Raw genomic sequence first — 22,176 nt, 5'->3', positions numbered from 1 at the left:
CATTTTTGGAATCTGCAAAAGAAACTGAACAAGTTTGCCAGGTTTCACCAAGTTTCATAAAGAAATAAGCGAGTTGTATTTTGATGCAGCATCCCCCCTTAACCAATACGTATGCAGTAAGCTGGTATGGTTGATGTGGATACAAAACACATTACGTTCAATGGCTGCCGAGTCAGAAATTTGACTTTACTACTTTTAAAACGAAACTTTTAAAATGAAGGTTAAAAAGGTTTCACTGTATCCCTGCTGAAAGCAAACTACAGTCCAGTGCTACAGGGAACACTTTTTCTATCAGTTCTAACTACCATTCACAATCTCCGAGGTGAGAACAATAGGCCAGCCTATAAAAAGCACAGCCCTTGGTTGCAGCATCTCCTCAGTGTGTTTGAATTAGTCTCATTCAACTGTGCACATTCAGGAGAACGAAAGTCACAAATCACATCACCGGAGAGGCAACAGCCAAGATTTAAATGCATGCACAAAAGATTAGGGGGAGGGTGGAATTCAGGCCTAAAAACTACTAAAACACCAAGTTTTGCAACATTGCATTTTCCAAATCTGCATATATTATAGGACCTCTCACCAGGTCTGGCCATTTTGAACTAACAAGCACATGGCATACAATGTGCGATACTGATCGTGCCTGCAAAGTATTACATCGCAACGCACCACTGGAAGATTTGAAATTTCGAACTGAACGCTGTTTTGCCTTCTCACAGGTGCTGCACTCCAAAGTTGGAGGGTGACGCCTATGTACACGTGTTTGCACTGTGACGTTGCTCATGGTGACACGTGACTTCGAGAATTATTCAAGGCAACATCTGTTATGTAATATGTTGCCAGCCTTCATACGGCATTCCAGCACGACTACTGCAGCCAGATGATTTGGAGAAAATGATGATGACAAAATGTATTTATTAAGGGATGGCGCGAGGGCCTATAATGGGGAATAGGAATAGGAATAGGAATAGCAACCTACTTGACACCATGATGTCCATCCAGGTAAGGTGTGGACGAGGGAACCGATGAAGTGACTGCTGCCTGCTCAGTCTGAACCAACCCTGGCGGCATTGTGGGCTGTGCTGTGGACACAGCTGCCAAGCCATCCGCAGCCCCGAAGTCAAACGTGTCTGTGCCAAACTCAAGGCCACCAAACTGGACTTCTAGTGAAGAGACGGCACTGTCCTCTGGCATTTCAACTGCCGACTCTGGTATCTGTAAAAAGCACACACAGAACAAGTAGCATTTTTAGTGCTTACAGATACTTTTTAACAAACACCGCCGCTCTTGCCCTCTGGCCAGTAGTTAGGATAAGCAACACAAACCAGCTTTCACACGTGAAGGTTTCGAATAGTTGCGGAAAGGTATTGCAAAATTTCGTGGCCACTAACGCCAGTGCACGGAATTCAATCTGTTAGGCACGAGTTCAATTGTCATGAGTGTCAGAACTTCGTAGCCATGCGAACACTATCGCGGCATTTACTTGTGAATCAGGTGCGAAGTTCTATAGCGAGAGCCGCTGCACGAAGCCCACCTCAGGCCTTTGTGCAATCGAGGCCCGTAGACAGACACAGAGATACACACTGTGGGGATGCGCGATTCTCACGCGTCCCTGACATGTCGTTTTCCCGCATGCCTCCTGTCTCCTGCAGTTAGGCTTCGCCGCGTGGCCTCCGCGATGCCCGCGGCAGTCGGTCTGGTTGAGGCACAGTACAAGAGATGGCGCGAGTGTTGCGTTGATAACACCGCTTAACGGCGGTGAGTCGGACTTCTAGATTTGTCGCGCACCCATCGGCATGTTTTATGGATAGCAACTCGGCTGGCAGGCATTGATCTTAGAAAGGTGCAATAAATGCTCTTGTGATTTGCACTACTGTGTTGTCGTTCCTTTGTCCCAAGAGCATGGGTGTGAGAACCCCACATCTGGCTGCCCAACGTGGACCTCTTGGGGCATCGGACGATAGATTTAACAGTTTTTCTTCGTTCGCGACCTTCGTTTGAACAGAAGCATAGGGCTAGCGTAGAATTTGATCGCTAGCGTCGGCGGCGTGCTTTCTTGAGCGAGGCAACGGTGGCTCTACTGTGTTTGAACTTGTCAACATTCTAAGCCTTTCCGCAAGTGCTTTTTTAAATGACATTCGTCGGTATGAGAGCCACGTGGTCTGCATCCTGGGAGAGCGGGGCTTAGCGCCCGCGGAGCATTGGCAAGCCTCAAGCGAGTGAGTACGGAAGCCTCGTGGGTGTTCCGAATTTCTTATGTAAATAGCTTCTTCTATCTCTTTGACTCTGATGAAGTTGTGGCTCTGGGAGCCGGGTGGCAGCGGGCCACGGGTGCCGCTGCGGGCTGACCGGTATTGCGGCATGGCACCGGGCGCTCCGACACCGAGCGGGGTAGGACCACCTCACAGAGCTGACGTCTCGTCGCGGCTGCCTGTTTTGCGCCCATTTTGAGTGTTGTTTTTTTTGGATGCCGGTTGTTGTCAGGGTAGCAAAGCTTTAGGCCTAAGGCTTTACGAAGCTGCCTGTCGCACGTGGAGGGACACAACGTGGTGGACCGTGGCATTGAGGTTTTGCACTTTGCTTCCCTCATTCTAGTTAGCCTCGCACGAATTGAAATTACTCGATCGACTCAAGGAAGTGAGCTTCGTTCGCGTGAACTTAGCATCTGAATATCGTACCACTTGGGCGATGTGCATGTAGAATTCCTCTCCCTTGCACTACTTTAGTGTTTGCCGAGTGCGTTGAGTGTACGCAGCGTGATTGGAGTCACCCCTCGTTTGCAGTCACCTGCACATCGTCTGCGCTGCTGCCTCGGACTACGATACAGTTTACGATATGGCTATTTGTCTACCCTGAAAGCGTGCTTGATGTGAAGGTAACATAAAATATGGCACTCCAAAAAATTTCTATTGAGAAGAAAAAAGAAAAGCAGGACTGTCACGACCTTCAGCACGCATTTAGCTATGCAGTCAATACTTACAAGCCTTCTATCACATTTATTTAGGTTCCCCAGGCTCTCCAGAAAGTACGAGGGAGAAAAATTCAGCTCAATAAAATTGAATAAAATGTTCTCAAGGTATCGCTCTGAAACGTTTATGGAAGCATCAGGGAGACATGCTAAACATTTGTGCCAATTTTCATCAAAATCCATGAAGAAATAAGGAAATTGATTTTCCAAGCTACGCCCCCCTAATGCCCGCAGACCATTTCTGACCACTAAAGCTGGCGATATTTACAAATGAAGAAAGGCTTTTGTGCGTCCAATTACATTGCTGCCTGAACGTTGCTAACTGCATGCGCGATTGGGATCAGGCATGATCAGCTGCCGAAGTTTTGTAGTGCCCTCGGTCTACTAATTTCTACAGGGATGTGCTTGTGAACACTTTCTATAGCCCCCCCAAGTTTCACTGAATCAGAGATTTTGCCATCTGGTCATAACTTATTTATAACAAATGCCCAACTTATTTTTCTATTATCAAGGTGGGCACTTTTTATGACTAAATTTGACAAACGTATAACTGCTCAAAAACAGTCTAAAACAATTTATAGCTCAAGACACACTGTGAACATTCAGGATCAATTCACTGTGCTGTATGTTACCATGCAAGTTGCTGTTCATTAGCTCATTAGGCCTTAAGGGGGGACGCGGGGATCAGATCGCGAAAATCGCAAAAAAGATTTTTGGCAACGACGCGTTTCGGTATCTGCAATGCCTAATCTACATTGTATCAAAATGGTGTGACTGAAAACGCACCAGAAGTGCCCGAAAAAAATTAATTTATCAGTGCGTAGGGCGAGAAAACAGCTTTAAATCGCATAAAATCACCGCAGTTCGCGGAGCCCTAACTCGTCTTTCCCGCCACCAAACGCCGCCACCTTGGTATCGTTTGAAAGCTCGAAGTTTCGCCATTCCGTTTCTGAATTCTTCGGTCGTCGCCACCTTGTAACAAACACACAAACACAAAAGACGCGCGGGTCTGCTAGAGGCGGTCACACGGGCCCTGCGATGAAAGCGGGCCTCCGATTGGTTGCCGTACTGAAAGGCGTCTCGCCATTGGTTGCTGCTGCAGCAGCGGGCAAGCTGGCAACCACAGCAGACCGAAGTTGTCTGCTTTGAAAAACACGCCGGCGTCTTTCTTCGTTTGACACTCGCAGAATTCGTATTTATGAAAGCTCCCAGGTCAGTGATGGATCGTCGCTCGTTCGAAAAGAACTTTTAAATGAAGCATGCCTTCGGAAAACGGAAGCGCAAGCCTCCTACGGCGAGAAAAAGACTGCGGCCAGCGGGAGAAGCGGAGAACCCGACTGAACACGTGGATAACGTGCCGGGTTATCTTGCACCGTGCGATTCCAGCAGCGAAGCCCTGTTTCATCGACACTGATAACCAAGACACCGGAAGACGTGCCAAAAGAGGCTCTCGCACCTGTGCGTACGGCCGCGCGAGTCGGCAACCGAGATCGTGTTGTTGGAGGCGACGCGGGTCAAAGGTCTCCATTGCCGGCAGAGACTGTGCGTTTCCGATGCATCGTGCGACAGGCACACGCAGCCTGCGAGTGAGCCCCCACCGTCGATGAGCTACATACTGTATGGTGACTCAAGGCTCACCAGACAAATCGTCGCACGATTCAGATGCGCCTCGAGCCGCGTTTTGTGTCAGCGGTGACTGCAGAAGCGCAGGCATGCAGTGTTCGCGACTCCCTTCGCGCAGTGTCCGTGACTGAGGGGAAGCAGCAATGCCAAGAACAAATTTCGGCCCCTTGTGACTGAGTTCATTATTATGCCTGTTTCCGCGATGAACTCTTTGATCGCTAAAACTCTGTGCCCAAGATGCCAACAGCGTTCTGTGGGTGTACACTGCGATACCAGGCTCGGTCTGGCAGTGAAAATGGTGGTCATGCACTACTCCAGACGGCGCAAGAAAAGGATAAAGAACGCCTGAAGAAGGCATCCAAAGCCCACCAAACAATCAGGAAAAGGTGTAAAAAGATGCCTGACAGCAATGATTCAAAATATTACAGCCCTGGAGCTTTTTAATAAATTTGCAGTGCTTTTAAAACTTTGCAGCCAGTTTTCTTAATTGCATTTTTTTTTGTCAATCACCTCGCTCGTGGAAAGCGTAGCACAACAATGGCTGGACCGATTTTGGCCCAGTTTGTTTTACTGTGATCCACAAGCTGTGCTGTACGTAAAGACAGTTTTGAAATGTTTCTTTATCTTTCCATTATTTAATTATTTCACAATTACTACATGGCTCCATGCAGTGAAGCACAGTCATGTGCATGTTATGTTGAGCAAAAAATTATTAGCGCACTAAAAAAACAATCGAACACTGTCTTGATGTAGATTAGACATCTGGGCAAACATGCAAAGTATTCCCAGCTCCCTATCACGTTTCGTTACAGTGCCAGGCTTTCCACAAGCAAGGAACTTATAAATTCTTATAAAAGAAAAACTAATTAACTCTTTCGTTACCACGCCTATTCAAATCGATCACCGGTGATCGATGCTTTAAACGGCCGATTTCGACATGTTGGAATCGTTTCTCGTGCAGCTAGCGCCATCCAGTGGTTAGTCTAGGCAGTGCACTTGTAGAAACAGTTTAAATTTCCCCGCTCTGACGACGTTCTGATTTTTGATGCGCCTTTTTGAGAACTAATGTGCACGTGTTGTTGCAAAAGGGGGCGTGGCGGCCGCGCTTGAGAAAAAAAACTGCCACTCGTGGTAATTCAGCATTAGCGTCAAATTTTTGTGATCAAAAGGCTCCCAGCAAGTCAAATATTGAATCATATTGTCGGCTTCGTTATCTGGCGGCGTTGAGTGGAGATAATTACCCGAAAATGACGCCAGCTATTCACTAGTGAGCTTTGACTTGGAGTCCGGGTGGTTTTATTCCACGAAAACGCATTCCTGAAGGTCCGCCGCATGTCCAACATGTATACCTGGCCTTTACAGCCAGTTTGCAGCAGTTTTGGTTTCGCTTGTTAAATCCTAAATCCGCCAGAGGGCCGCATCCGGTGTTACTATCGCTACAACGCCAGTCGCTCCGGTCTCTGCCATGGCGTCGTCGTCCGACGCGACTGCGCCGCGCGGAAAGCGTTCTGCTCGAAAGTATTCTTCACCCGAACCTGATTTTAGTGACGAGGATTCGAGCTTCGAGTCCGAAGATGACAGTACTTCTGCTTCAAGCTCTGACGGCGACGATGTTTCAAGTCAGCCCGGGACATCCGCAGCTGCTCACCGGTGAGTTACCTTTACGGCCTTGAGCAGTCACCGGCGTCGCACGGCGCTTATCTGCCGACCTTTGTGCACAAGCTTAGAGCTATTCTTGTTATCTGCAGGGTCCGTACGTCGCTAGGCCAGGATGTGCTGCCACCGGCTGTGAAGAAACTTCAGGTCACGCCAACAAGGCCGCCCGGAGCACATCTCGGCCCAGCAGTTCGGAGCAGCGCAAGACGTTTTACAACGGCGCGCGATTTTTTCCTCCTGTTCTTCACCGCAGAAGTGATAAATACTATCTGCAAGAACACGAATAAATATGCTTGGATGCATATTTTGGAGCTTCCAAGCTATGCTGAAAGAGATGGGTCGTGGAAGGAAGTGACTCCCGACGAACTAGTGAAGTTCATCGGACTGCTCATTTATATGGGCATTGTGAACGTGCCACGCATCCACCTTTACTGGAATACCAGTAGGCTTTTTTCAGGGCTTCTTCCTCGGAACGTTATGCCAAGGAGACGGTTTTCTGCACTTCTGCGCTTCCTAAGTGTCACTGATCCGGAGGCGACTACTGCAGCTACGCACGGCAGGCTGCACCGCGTATTGTGGCTTCTGCAACACGTGAATACTACATCAGCAGAACTTTTTCAACCTGCGCGGAACCTCTCTGTGGATGAAAGAATGGTCAAATCGAAAGGAAGATCGGGTATTCGGTAATACATGCGGGACAAAATTGTAAAGTGGGGATATAAATTGTGGGTGCTTGCTGATTCGCAGACTGGCTATTCCGTTCAATTTTATGTGTACGCAGGCAAACGGGAAACAGCTAGTGCAAGTGGACTAGCATTTGATGTGGTGACGCAACTGTGCGATAAATACCTCAATCAAGGATACGGTATCTACATGGACAACTTTTACACATCTGCGTCTCTCTTTGCTCACCTGCTAAATCGCAAAACCCTCGCTTGTGGCACGACACGTAAAGATCGTCGGTGCTTCCCATCTGAACTGAAGGACGTGTCATGGGAGAAAAAGGCAAACAGAGGTGATGTTCGGTGGCTCCGACGGAACAACATCCTCTATTTGCAATGGAAGGACAAGAAGGTTGTTCACATGATGTCAACAGCGCACACTGCCAACAGGCATGTTACAGCCACAAGGAAAGAGAGAAGAGGCGGCGTGTGGACTATCATCCCAATCGAGAAGCCGGTACTGATTGACGACTATAATTCCGGGATGCTTGGTGTTGATAAGTCGGATCAGCTGATTGCATCCTATAACGTTTTGAAGAAGTGCGTGAGGTGGTGGAAGACGCTCTTCTTTCATTGTATTGACATGGCTGTTGTGAATAGCTTCGTTCTTTTTCAAGAGCACCGCCAGCAACACCTCTCAACACCGGAATTGCACAGGAGCGCCCACTTCGACCAACTTTCTTTTCGGATGGAGCTCACTCCACAGCTGCTCGAGCTTGAAGATGAAGAGGTTGCCAGAGTACATCCTGTCCCAAAAGAAGTGCCGCACCATCCGCAAAAGATGCCGAAAAGGCGAAACTGCAGGATGTGCTATCAGGACCGAAAAATCGAACAAAAGACGAACGTTTTCTGCGAAAACTGCGAAGTGCACCTGTGCCTCACGAAAACGCGCAACTGCTTCACCGCATGGCACGAGCGCTGAAGCTGTTCCCGGTCTTTAGTTTTTTTTATGTAGCTGAAGAACGGCGCGGTACAGAGAACTAATTTTTTTAGACAGTATTCCTGAGTCATTGATCTTCAAAATGTATATTCTAAATTTTCTTTGTTAATAATGTGTATGTAGATATTGTGCCTTTTCTTTCTTATTTTTATCAACTCGCCACGAAAATGGCACTTTTCCGAATTTTTTGTGTGTTCCCTAATAAACTGTTTGCTTTGTAACTTATGTTTTTGGAAAGAGCATTCCATTATGTGCAATTTGGCATGCTGCAACGTGTTCTGGAGTATTATTTGTACTGGCAAAAAAATTTCTTCCGAGACCTATGAAAAACGGCCATTTTCTCGCGGTAACGAAAGAGTTAAGATATCCTAATGAAATTTTAAATTTGTCTCTTTATTGCAATGTGTGTGCCAAATTTCAGCCCTTTCTGTCAAGAAACAAAAAAGTTAATTCTGATCCCCTCCTCCCCCCCTTAAAGAACATGCTCTTTTGGATATCATGAAAAATATTTATCATAGGAAAAAAATAATTGCATTTCTGGTCAGCTGGTAAAAATACACTGACTGTGCGAATTTCATTAAGATTGTTTGCGCAAATGAAGTAATTTAACGTGCCTCATCTCCTCTTGAAGTTGAACGGATTCCAGAATCGCATGATAGCACCTAGTGCCCCCAGTACGTGCACTAGTGAATGCATAAGCCCTGGCCTGAATTCTGCTGCTTGTTATCTACACACATTCTCACTGACCTTTGAGGGAGGTGGCACCCGCACCCTTGGCGTCTTTGTCCGCTGGGACGCAGGGACTGGCTTGGAGGTTGTGACAGAAGAGACGTCTGCAGAGGACACCGTCTGAGCCACGGGGTAGCTGCTGCCGGTCACAGAATTGGCTGCCGAGCCAACCTGGCAATGGACAGAGGGGTTCCCCATGAAATCAGGGCAACCACATGCGACAACAAACTAACAAGGTTGATTCCAAACTACAAAAAATGCAAAGAGAACTTGCTAGGTGTCCAACAAAATGCTGTAAACAGCCACAGATGAACTTGCAAATAAATAAATAAACAAATAAATAAAAACGTGAAAGTACAGACAGCCAGAAGCTGGCACATTTCCAAAAATCAACTAGGATAGCACTTAGCAGTGCTAGCAATGACCATGGTCACAGTGCTATTAATCTAGAGCAGTGTCGTCACTTTTGGCCTGGCCTGCACTCTCCATCATATTGTTCAACACGTGATCGCCTAAGTAAATGTATGGCAAGTGTGTGTTCTTTTTGTGTCTGCCTTCATGTAGCATCTTGGTGGAGCTGCAGGGTTCATACTTAGGTTGTGACGGCTTGAAAAGCACATGCGCGCACGTCACTGGTGACCTTGCACACTCATTCATCAAAGTGGTATTTCTATATCTTGTACCTTACCAACTTGTGATTCAGTGAACATTGTGACGTGCCCGCGTATGCTCAACACATCTCAAGTCTTCCGTTAGATACCTTCAATATGGGTGAAGTTCACTTATAATACTACAGTCGACTCTCGCTGCAACAGACCCCTGATAACCCAACAAAAAACACGTTTATGTGAAGTCCGTAATATCCGAAACACCTCACTTCCGAAACTTTGGTCACTATGTCTAACGTCATTGCAAAGGATGGAATGTCCAAAATAAAAAACAAGGTCTCAGTTTCACCCAAAAGGCAAAGCCTCGATTGCAATAGCAAATCAGTAGACAGCTATGCGAAGTAAGAAGTAGTAGTTTTATCTCGCTCGATGACTGCCGGAAGTTGCTGTCAAAACGGAGTGAGGAAGCGCGGCAGTAGTGAGTGAACTAACCTTCGTGCGGTCTCTTGCTTCAACGCGAACATAGAAAGCACGGCGCATACAATGCTACCAGCACTGGGTGCACTTTGTCCACATTGCAGATTGCTTTGAAGATGAGACGTGTGGGGTGTGCACTTTGGCCATGTTGCAGACCGCTTTCAAGATACTGGCTCCTGTGCAGGGAGCACTTTGTTCACATCGCAGATCACTTTCAAAAGTAGAACCCCACTCTCCGTTGCCTCCTCCTGTGCCTCACACACGAAAGACAGCACATTGCCGCCCGGCCTTACTCTCGCGCGCGATATTGAGCCGGTATCGTCGACTGACCCTTGAAAATAAGTTGTCAGTCCATGTTGACATCGCAAAATATGTTTTATACGCCAGATTCTGAAAAAAATTGCTACTAATTTCGTCTGCTGTAGCAGAGTCCATTGTAGCACGGTCTGTGAAAAGCTAACTTGAATGCGTTAATAAATAGGTAGAACAAACCAAGGTTGAAATATGGTCCGTTATATCCGAAAGTCTGTTGTACACGGGTCGTTTGTAACGAGTGTAGACTGTATTTCATTAAAAAATCTGTTTTCAATGCACAAAGGGTCATTGATGTAATGTCAGGCTAGATACAACTAATATGCTGAGCTTCAGTATTTGGAAGTAACACAGTAACACATCTAACCATTCAGTACCACAGAAACATTACCACTACCTCTGCCAATTTTTATCAAAATCTATGAAAACAAAAGGCAAGGAAGTTCATTTCGAAAGTAACATCCCCACTTGAGCAGAATATCCCTATTTTACGCCACAACAAACCGAAGGTATACGGGTGTTGTATGGTGCAGTTTTGATTCTGATTGAGCCTATTCCACACTGAATTTCTTTGCCGCAACTGGCTCCTTTACGCAAGCTGCAGAAAGGAGCCGATTGCAGTCGACGACTTTGATCCAGATCGGAAGGGTCCATGTAACACCGCTATTAGCTCATTTCCTCAACAAAGTGCTGTTACAACTGGTATGAAATTTTTTGTTGTTGTAATTCTTCACAACATTTATATAGAATTATCGTATTCACTCGAATCTAACGCACACCCTTTTTCCGACAGAATGGGACGAATAATTGTATGTGCGTTAGAATCAAGTACGACCGTAAATCCGCGTTACCACATCGCCATCGGCATTCGAAAAATGTCCATCTCGTACACGCTTCCAGCCTAGCTGCTGCAGCTTCCTCCATGTGCATACCTCCACGCTGTACGTGTAACCAGGCGCTGGTGTAATCTACCGCCCATCTTTTTTTATTCAATCAGCATGGAAGCACTGACTGCGCAGACACGCAGAGTCCACCATGATGCCGCATATAACAAGTTACGTGTACGGAGACGAACGGAGATCGGGCTACATCACGGGTGTTCCGAATTCCCAAAACTTGTGTGCGGGACTGGCGCAAACAGAAGAATATTTTCGCCAGCAAAGCAACAAGGAAGGGTTTCAGTGGACCGAAGCAGGGCCACTTCGCTGAAATAGAAGAGCAGCTCGTGGAACACGTGCAAGAGCAGCGAGCGGCACAGCGGCCTGTGACGACCGATCTGCTCAAAGTGCGGGCGATGCAGCTAGCCCTACAGAAAGGGCCAATGCGGAGTGACTTCGAAGCGAGCAGATGCTGGCTATCAAATTTTATGAAAAGGAAAGGCCTTTCTCTTAAGGGGGGACGCGGCCCTTGAAAACCGAAAAATCGCGAGAAAGTCGATTTTTGAAAAATCTTACCGTAAAAACCGGACTATAGGTCTGACCGGAATATAGGTCGATCCCCCAACTAACGAATCCTCAAAATGAAAAAAAAAAAATATCCTTTTCAATGGCAAAAGTACCGAAAGACATGACACCCTTACCTTGTAACAAATGCGACTCGGGGGGTTGCACAATGGTGACAGTATTTATTTAAATGCTGCTCGCATGTGCACCCGGCCAAGTTTTTAGCGGTTTCGCGCGATCATCGACACGCGTGCTTGTCAACACCTTATTAATGGCGTTGAGCAGCGAAACAAACGAGATACGCGCATGTGTACACATGCCCTTACTTTCGCTATTTCGCCGCTCCGTGCAGTGATGATAAGGTGCTGACAAACACGCGGGTCGATGGTCGCGCGATACTGTTAAAAGTTCGTCGGGTGTACAGTACACAGAAGGGCACGAAGTGCGCAAGCGCTACTCCGAATCAGAGCAACGCCTTTGATCAGAGTCGGATGACGAGTGCTTCTCGCTGCCCAGTCCATAGGCGCGTGCGATCTCTACCGCTTTCAAACGGATGCATTCGGCAGTCACAGGCAGCGATCTTACACGCAGCTCGCGGACGGACTCCGCAACCTTGCCTTCCAGTTCTGCAGTCCACTGTGATCCGGCACGAAATGACGTTTTCTTTTGGTTGCTGCAAGTTGTAATACGTTGCTTTTGCCTCCGCCACTACCGAATGCTCTTTTCGGATACTTCAAGTTCGCGCTGTGCCGCCAGGTTGCCGTGGGCTTCCGCGTACTCAATCGCCTTTTTCTTGAAGGCGACGGTGAATTGACGTCGGCTTCCGCTCCCGCTCATTTTGAAACAAAATGAAAGTGCAGCCTTTAATTAATATAACTTTGCGACAATGGAAACGCAAAATGCCGGTGTCACAGGTGCCACAGCGTCGCCGCGTCGCCACGCCGCCATGCTGCTGATGGCGATGGCGAAGGCGGCTGTTTACTTTATCCGCCCATTGTTGCAAGACTTCCGTAGTTTTTCCGCCAATGTCCGGTATATAAGTCGAGGGTCGACTTTTCGCGATGGGTCTTTGAAAAAAAGTTCGACCTATATTCCGGTTTTTACGGTACTTTTGGGTTCTATGTCTCATAAACTACCTGTTCTGTAATTATCAGCACCTAATTCAACCGTAAAGTACCAAAAAAACGCTACTTTTGAGGCCACCGCGGCCCACAAAACACGCGCAAATGCCGAAATGAAGTCAAACTTCGCGCGCGCGCCATTCCCGGCCCATGCGGCCTGCCCGCGCCATATTGGTGTCGTTTTGACCGTGAATTCTTTGTCTCTATTTTGCCGCCTTGCAAAATGGCATCGTCGGCGCGGTTGAGGCGCTATTGGCGTTTTCCCGCGATGTGATGCGGAGCGCTGATTGGCCGGAGCAGCGCGTTCAAATCGCGCGGGCTAAAGCGCGCCCGCCATTGGCTGCTGCGCGGGCGGCGGCGGCTGCTCAAATCTCGCGGGCTAAAGCGCGCCTGCCATTGGCTGCTGCGAGGGAGGAGGCGGCTGCTCCCTTTGATGGCGCGCCCGCCGCGCTCGCGTCGTTGTTGCCCCTTGCTCCGTCCGCCTCAACATGAGCTTGCGAGCTGCTCATCGCCTTGCGCTATCTTTTAGATTATTTGCTCAGCTTTATTTTTTTTCCGCTAGTTCTTCGCTGCACGCGATGCCGGCAAAGCCCAAGACAGTGCAGATGTTCAGTGCGCGGGAGCGCGATATGCGTCTTGTACGAGCATCGAACTTCCCATCTTCCGTAGCGAGTGCCGACTGCGTAGACGCTTTTCAGCGGCGGAACTGTGCTTTCGGCTGTCGCCAGTCGAAAATCCGACATACTGATGTGCCTGGAGCCGCAAGATCGAGCTTATTAGAAGCTCCGCAGGAGCTTTCTAATAAAAAAACACGTGTTCAACTTTAAGGCCTGTTTTCTCGGAATGGATTTTTTCGCTAGTAGTGGTGCTGGGGAAGGCGATATCTCAAGAACCGCTCTTCAGATTTGTATGTCGTTTTTTTTATTCTGTTCCTGAATGACTTTGCCAGGGGGTAACAGGCTTCTTTTTTTGAAAGCTGGTGCAGTTAATTTATAATAAGCAACTAATTTTTGATGAATGTGGTCAATACTGGCTACAGCAAATTCAAGGTTGTCTTAAAATTTTTTGGAGGGGAAATTAAAGAAAAGGGCTCTTTAGCCCCCTGGGATATCTATCAAGGGACCATCACAGTGAATTTCAGCTTCCTACAATGTGCTGGCATTTCTCCAGGCTCTTCCTCAGGCATATACATGAATCACCTAGTTAGACCTCAATAACTCTGGAACTAATAAACATATCTTCATGAAACTTTGCAGTTCCTCATAGTTCCGTGGTGTGAACGTACCCTGAAAGTTTCATCTGGATATCTTAAAAAATAAAAAAGTTCGGCCTCAAGGGTAGCCTCCCCCCTTAAAAGGTGGACAGGGATATGCCAAAAATTGCCCGAAGAATATGAAAAGAAATTGCAGTTTTCAGCGGTACGCTTTAAGTTGCGCCATAGAAACAGCTACCACTTCGGACAGATTGGAAATGTTGATCAGACGCCCCTCTACTTTGACATGCCTGCCACCACAACCGTTGAAAAGAAGGGGGTGAAGCAAGCATGCGTTTTGTCTTATGGCCACGAAAAAACTAGAGTCACTGCAATGCTTTGTTGCACTGCAGATGGGCACAAGCTGCCCCCATATCTTATCTTCAGACAGAAGACGCTCCCAAAAGGAATCGTGTTTCCAAGTGGCGGGATTGTGCACACAAATGAAAAAGGTAGGATGACCACGGACTTGGTTGCTGACTGAAATGATAATGTTTGGCGGAAGAGATCCGGCGGCAGTTTGGGTCTGCGTGGGATGCTTGTGCTTGACGCGTTCAGGTGCCACCTTGACCAGTGCAACAAGGACAAGCTGGCTGCATGCAACACCAACCTTGTCATGATACCCAGCAGCATGACATCGCAGCTCCAGCCACTCGTTGCTTGAACAAGCAGTGAAAGATAGAATTCGGGCGCTCTACACCGAATGGCTTGTAAGTGGCTGCCACGAATTCATGCCCGCCAATAAAATGAAGTGTGCCTTGCTGCAGGACTTTGCTGGGTGGGTGAAAGATGCATGGTGCACGATCCCGTCTGCCATAGTCAACAAGGCCTTTAAAAAGTGCAGGATTTCGAATGCCATGGACGGCACCGAGGATGAAATGCTTTGGTCTGTTGATTGCGATAAGGAGTTGTCTGATAGCGATGAGTGATATCAATTGTCCCAGGCGACTCGTACCGGTGCAGTGAAAATCTTGGTGGCAAGGTACGCTGCTTTCATTTGTGTTTTTATTCATTGCAACTTTAGTGTATTGGGAATAAATCGTCTTTTCCAAATGAGAGAAAATAGTATTTTTATATGAAAGCACGAGGTACGTGGTTTGTACTCTTTTTTTTTTGTTCATGGAAAACGGGTGCGCGTTACAATTGAGGTTCTCATTTTTAAAAAATTTTTTGGTCACGAAAAAAAGGTGCGCATTACAATCGAGGGCACGTTAGAATCGAGTAAATACCGTATCTTTTCATGACTGTTCGGTCTATTTCAATTCCTTTTTTCTCTTTAAACTACATTTCTTCAAAAACAGTTCTGGTCTGTGACATTTTTGCGTTTCCACGACTTTTTCTGAATTAATGATGCAACGAATAGTCTAAATGCCTGCTGCACAATCACCTCATAAAAAATGAAAACTAAAAAGGGACCAAAGGAACATGTTGTAAATAAAGAAATTAAGACTTTCACAATCTCAACCATTCATTTTGGAAAGAAGATTGCCGATGCATTCCTACCCAAACCTCCCGTGGTCTGTTTCCTCCCCTGCATGCTAGGACGACAGAAAGCTCACCCCAACAGCTGCCTTGATAGATTCGGTAGCTTGCTGGTTGTACTGGGCAACACTGATTGACTCGTGTGGAGACTCCTTCAACAGCTGTATGATGCTTGCTGTGTCGGGTGCTGGCGGAGGATTTGCAGCCACTCCACTTGCCGTGAACACTTTCGTTTCCAGCTGACCAGTCCAGTCCTCCTCACTCCAGTCCTCACTGACCGCCAGGTCGTTCCAGTTGCCTGAGAAGGAAAGCAAAGGACTCTTGTCAGCCAAATGCTTTAGTTTTATTTCCACAATCATTTCCGCACTTGCAAAATCAGCAAGGGATATCCATGGTAAACAAGAGGCAATATGACCAAGTAGAATGCATGACACAAACAGAACAGCACGACTAAACATCCTTAAGGGGGGACGCGGCAATTGAAGTGGTCAAATTGTCAAAATGTTCTATTTTCTGATTAAATTTTTTTTTGATCCACGAACCTTTATTTACCTTGTCGTGAAATATTATAACAAAATATGCGGCATAAATCGAGAAAACACTTTCGTAGAGTGCTGTCATCAAAAATTGACGTTGACGCAGCGCCGCCATCTTGGTATCATCGTAAAGAGGAGAGACGGAGCTAAAGATAGCCGGAGCGATGCATTTCTCCGCCGAAAAATACACCAGCAAACGCAAGTGAAAAAAAAATAAAAAAAAGTGAATGCGGCATTGCAATTGGGCGTAGCAGTCACATGGGGCACAGGGCACGCTCCTATTGGCTGTTGTAGATTTGAATTGCTGACAAACCTCTCGTGCGCATTTGCACAGCAGCGAGCTGCGCGTTCCTATTAACGTGATTGACGATCGTGGCAGCTTACGCACATTTTCTGCGATGAGCCCCAAAGGAGCCCCGTACACGTGGAACAGCCCACGTGTACGGAAGACCACGAAAGGCGTGAAAAAGAGGGAGAAAACTACTCGTAGAAGCGGATGCCGCCGAGCTTGCTGATGTTAGTGACTGGGAAAGCGCGCAACCACAGAACACCTACGCGACTGCAAGCGACGGTGAAGGTGCGACCGCAAGTGAGGGTAAAGCCACGTCCGCAAGCGATGGTGATGTTAGGTCCGCTATGTGGTCGCGACAGCGGCGGAGCAGAAGTTCTCGCGTCAAATATTGAACTGCAGATTTCAGCTCCCCAAGTCCACTAATAAAGAGGTTGCACAACGAGAGACAACAGCAGACGTTTTGAGTGCACTCAAAACGTCGGCGGGTTTTAGGTGCTCAAAATAAAGGTGTACAGTCGCCGACCGACTTTCCGGACTCCAACAATTCGGACAAGCCTGATTATTCGGTCAGCATCGCGGCACCGCCATTCTCCCCACAGACCATGATGTATAATAACTGACGAAAGTTCGGACACATTGCAACCTCTCGTCTGATTTTTCGGACGCTCCTTGAGCCAACTCGATCGAGAGCATCATGCACCGACTATGACTGGCGCATAGTTCGACTTGCTGAACACCATTTTTGTTTTGAACAGAGCCTCCTTGCTGCCCCACGAAGTGGCGCTACTGGAAATCCCCGCTCATCATCATCATTTCTGCCTTGTTCGATTGAGTTGTTCTACAGCATTTCCGGTTTCAGCTTAGTAAGCCATGTCAAGACAATCCAGCACCTGATTTGTTTCTTCGCGCACGACTACAGTGTGCTAGAATAGGGGCAATATTTTAGTACACTGTAGCACGACGCTGCGAGCAGGCCAAGTTTTTCGTTTGTGCGACTGGTGTCGGCACGGTGGTGTTGCTTTGTGTGCTGTGTCGAGGTTTCGACGATCCAACATTTCGATGATCCAACACGGCGTACGGAAACATCGCGTCAAGTGTCTAATAGCGCCGACAGTGCCCGCGCAGACTTCGCTGGGGAATGCCGGCAAGCGGGCGCTGGGAAGCCTAAGATTTGTCGCCTTCCGATGTGCTCCCTATTGACGCGGAAAATGTTCTGCCGAGACCTGCACAGTGGTTGCACTGCGATTCTGGACACCGTCTCATTTGACAGTTTCACAGGTGCTGACACTGCTGAACTGACATGCGCAGAACTCGACGATGGCGAGATCATTTGTCAGGTTTCTGCCACACCGCCGGTCGATGAATCCGAGTCGGAAGATGACGCACTATGTGCTACGTTGCCGTGGCATGCGGAGCGTGCACAAACAGTAAATGTGCTTTCAGCCGCCTATAGTGACCGTACAAACCTCTCCGAGAATCAGGCTTATCTGATTGCGCGTCAACGGAACAGCGTGCAACGGCGCATTCACGATTTCTTCAAGCCTACTGCCGAGCCTGAATAAGTACGTGGAAATAAAGGATTTCATTTTTTTTATTAATCTGCTTTTTCGGGCACCTGTTTATTCGGACATTTCCGCAGTCCCCGTGAGGTCCGAATAAACGGTCAGCGACTGTACGTTTACAACAAATGAAACTTTTGAGTTCCGTTTTCTCACCTTTTCATTTTTTGTGCAGTTGCTTTCAGTCATCCCGGTGCCATTTTACAACGAATGAAAACAAAATCATTGTCTTTTGCACTTAGATCCTGAAACATTGATGAGTGCAATAAGGCTGTCCATCTTTACCTGCACCTCATTAAAAAAATTTATAATGAGTTTTTGCAAGTCGTTAGTAAGACATTATGCAAAGGAAAGCTGAAAAATATTTTTCTGCTTATTTTGGTATTTAGAAAATAAATCAATAGCTTTATTGCCCAGAGTGGGCCTTTGTGAACATGCAGATGTGAAAATCTTGGCGAACTTATGTAATTAATTAATTTGGGGATGACCATTAGAGGCTGTCAATTGTAACTCCTTAAGGGGGGAAGCGGGGATCAGATCGCGATTTTCGCGAAAAAAATCGATTTTTGAAAAGTACGCTTTTCAGAATCTACAGCATCATTTCTATCTTGTACTGAAATATTTCACCGAAAAACAAACTCTAAGCACTTAAAATAAATATATTTGTCGGTGCCGGCGTCCACAAATCCGCCCGAAATCGCGAAAAAGCCGCGAAGTTCAACGCGCGACTGCTCGGCTTTCCCGCCACGGAGCGCCGCCATTTTGGTATCGTTGGAAAGCCCGACTCTGACTCTTTGTCCCAGCCCTTCCCTTCCTTCCCTGCCAGCCAGCAAGCGCACAAAAAAAGAAAAACAGGAGAGTGGCAGCACGGAGCAGCCAATGGCTGCCGCGCCCCGATTGGCTCTGCGCCGCGGCTCGTTGTAAGGCGCCTCCTCATTGGTCGACGCCGCGCCATAATGGCGGCCGAGGCAAGGAGCGCAAGGAGCGTCTGCTTTTGTCCGCTGCTGGGAAGCCTTTCTGGACTTTCCTTCTCTTGTGTTTCGAGGACGTCGGCCACGTGCAATGGATCCGCGCACGTTCGAAAAGAAGTACCGGACGAAGCATGCCTACGGGAAGCGGAAACGCAAGCCCGTCACAGCAAGGAAGAAGCGGCGATTGTCAGCAGGTGGTTCGGCCGAGCCGAGCGTCCGTTCAGAATCGGCGGAGTACGCGCCCAACGTGCTGTGCGATCTCTCGCCCAACGTGCTGCGGGATCTTGCGCCGAGTCGAGCACCAGCCAGCGATAGTGAGACGAACCATGATCTTTTGCCGTCGAAGCGCGGGCGCAGTGTTACTTCACCGGTGACGATCGACATGCCAGTGAGTCTCGCCGTACGCGAGCGTCCCGTCGCAAGTTCGTCCAGCACAGATTACGGAGTGAGCTTGCAGCGGTCATCGCCGCCCGACTGCAGAGCATCGGAGACGCGCTTCCGCGGTGTGTCGTTCAACGCCGAGATGTCTCCGCAGCCAACAACCGCCAGTGAAGGCAGTCCCATGCCATCGACGAGTTCCGGCGCTTCGACGGAGCTGCAACGCGGGCGCACGCTCGCTGCCGCGGATGCGCCGGCGGCCGACCTTGCCGCTCATCGCAGTGTTGACTGTTCGCCCAGTGAACGTCGCACTATTCAAGCTCACCTGGAAACACGATTTGTGTCCGCGGAAACTGCAGAACTGCAAGCGTCGAGAGTTCGCGAATCGCTTCGCGCGGTTTCAGCAACGGAGCGCAAGTTCGGGCTGACTGGCTCACAGGAAAATGCCATTCCCGCACCTCCAGAAGAGGAGTTTATGCTTGTTCAAGTTGCTGCTTTGAACTCGCTGATTGGTTCCCCGCTTTGCCCAACTTGTCAGCAGCCCGGCCTAGCAGTGCACCGCGAGACTGAACTGGGACTAGCTGTGAAGATGGTACTTTCATGCATTTCCTGTGGTAGTACCCTACAGTCTGAGTGGTCCTCACAAAGGAAGAGCGGCTCTAGAGCTTTCGAGGTCAACATCAGAGCTATGCAAGCAATAAAGAGCATTGGGAAAGGACCAACTGCTCTTAATGACTTCTGGGCCACCATGAATGTCTCGCATCGTGGGTTACACCACAAAACATATGATGGGCACCTCAAAAAGACTTTCAAGCCTGCCGCAGCGGCAGCTGCACACAACATCTTCACAGATGCTGTAGAGGCAGTGAAAAAGGTGTACACTGAAATGGAGACAACATTTTCAAAGAACATTACAGTAGTGTATGATGGCACATGGTTGACACGCGGCCACAGCTCCCATACCGGCGTCGGCTGTATAATTGATTTCCATACAGGGCTTGTGTTGGACTGCATAGTTCTGTCCAACTTCTGCCTTGGGTGCAGCCGACAGCCAGCAGAAAGTGACCCCAACTATGCTGAATGGAAGCAGCAACACCAGTGCCAGAAAAACACTGATGTGAATTCTGGAAGAATGGAGGTTGAGGCTGCACTACAGCTCTTCAGGCGCTCCTTGAGCAGAAATGATCTACGTTACACAAACATAGTTTGTGACGGGGACAGCCGCATGTTTCGCACTCTATGTGATGAAGAAGTTTATGGTTTTGTGCAGCTATCTAAAGAGGACTGCATAAATCATGTTAAAAAACGAATGGGGGCTGCACTTCGCTCTTTGGTGGCCAAGGCAAAGAAAGGAGAGCCACTAGGTGGAAAGGGGGGCCTGACACAGCAGCTCATCAAAAAACTGACAAACTACTATGGCCTTGCTCTGCGGAACCACTCGGAAGTCGAGGAAATGCAAAGGGCAGTAATGGCAACGTACTACCACATCACATCAACAGATGATGAGCCCCATCATGAGCTGTGTCCCCCTGGCCCCCTTAGCTGGTGCAACCACCGGTCAGCTGAGGCAGAAGGGCAGCCAGCACCAGCTCACAAGTACAAGCTTTCAGCTAAAGTTGCTGAAGCACTCCTGCCTGTGTACCAGCGCCTCTCAGACCCTCAGTTGCTGGCCCGGTGCAGAGGAGGCAAAACTCAAAACGCGGCTGAGAGTCTCCATTCAGTGATATGGTCACTAGTATCAAAAGACCAGCATGCCTCACTGTTTGCTGTGGAAACAGCAGTGCACGAGGCAATTTCAAAGTACAACTCGGGCAGTCTGAAAGCTTATTCAGACCTGTGCACAACATTGGGCCTGCGCCCTGGTGCCCTCTCTCTTCAGCGGGCTGTCGAGAAAGACTCCCAGCGAATGAAGAAGGCACACAAAGTCCATCTCCTGAAAGGACAGAGGGCTAAGAAGTCACCTGCTGCCAAGGACACCAAATTCTACAATGCAGGAGCATTCTAGACAGTGTGTGCCAGTATGGAACTTTGAGGCTTGTTTTCTCAAAAGTTTGTTTTGAGCTTATCACCTCGCTCGTGGAAAGCATAGCACGGCAATGGGAGCACGGATTTTAATCCTGTTTGTTTTGCTGCAATTGGTGAAGTGTGCCTTATGTCAAGACAGTCTCAGATTTACCATTTAGGCTCACCATTTTTTTATTACACAATAATTGGAGCATGATACATTCTAAACATAAAGAGAAGGTGCATACTATATCGTTTAGAAGAAGAGCAGAGAAATTTAAAAAGAAATTAAGAGAATCTTGACTTAGACTATACTTCTTAGTAACTATTAAAAACATTTACAGACCCATAACCCATTTTGCTGTCACGCTAGGCTTTCCACGAGCAAGCAACATGTGAGCAATATATAAATAATGATAAAATAAAAACTACTGAAGATATGATTGTGAAACTTTGCAGCTGTCTGTTTGATGCTATTTCGAACCTGTATGCCAAATTTCATCACTCTAAGATAAAAAATGAAAAAGTTAGTTCCGATCCCCTCATCCCCCCTTAACTATAATAGATATCCTGCCCCTTCAAAGTGGACATGGCTACGTTATTGCCACAAGCTTGTCGATATTAATGTTATTCATTACTGATACAAAATCTGTTTCAATGCGCGTAATGTACTCACGAGAAGAAAAAGAAATTGCGTTCGGCTTGCTCCGCCAACCACCATTTTGTTTTGGTGTTCCGCACTGTAACAGCGGCAGCCGCCTGTTTGTTGACCTGTCGTCATCCCACAGCAAATGCAGGATGAAAAAACATTTTTCTTTTCGCGAAAATTTAACCCGCGTAATGATCGCACACCTGAATTTGAGTCAACTTTTTTGACGAAAAAGTGCTATCATTATGAGAGTGAATACAGTATCTAACCATGCAAAAACATTTTTTATTGTGCCATTAAAGGGACACTAAAGGTTAATATTAAGTCAACGTGGACTGTTGAAATACAATCCCAGAAACCTCGAAACGCTTGTTTCGTGCGAAGATACTTATTTTAAGAGAAAATGCGTTCTAAAGCGTCCGCGTACCTCTGGCGCAGTTCAAATCACCCGCCCT

General features: G+C 47.7%; 1 protein-coding gene and 1 pseudogene across 9 annotated transcripts in view; one reads left to right on the top strand and one right to left on the bottom strand.

Annotated features, from left to right (window-relative positions):
• LOC126545400 (uncharacterized) overlaps window positions 1–22,176 on the bottom strand; it is a 101,558-nt gene that overhangs the window by 57,825 nt on the left and 21,557 nt on the right. For all 9 annotated transcript variants that reach the window (XR_008608762.2, XR_007602377.3, XM_050193254.3 and 6 more), the window contains exons 8-10: window positions 15,410–15,630; window positions 8,657–8,809; window positions 980–1,215 (exon numbers count right to left, since the gene is read on the bottom strand). Coding sequence is in view for 7 of the 9 variants with exons in the window: in XM_050193254.3 (XP_050049211.1) it covers window positions 980–1,215; window positions 8,657–8,809; window positions 15,410–15,630 (610 nt within the window). In the remaining 2 variants the exon portion in view is untranslated. The remainder of the gene's footprint in view (window positions 1–979; window positions 1,216–8,656; window positions 8,810–15,409; window positions 15,631–22,176) is intronic.
• On the top strand, window positions 6,466–8,263 carry LOC140216729 (piggyBac transposable element-derived protein 4-like; annotated as a pseudogene).

This window comes from Dermacentor andersoni, chromosome 3, assembly GCF_023375885.2.
Source record: "Dermacentor andersoni chromosome 3, qqDerAnde1_hic_scaffold, whole genome shotgun sequence".
Taxonomy (NCBI): Eukaryota; Metazoa; Arthropoda; class Arachnida; order Ixodida; family Ixodidae; genus Dermacentor; species Dermacentor andersoni.
Note: the sequence above shows the minus strand (reverse complement) of the source record. Positions and strands in the feature narration are given on the sequence as shown.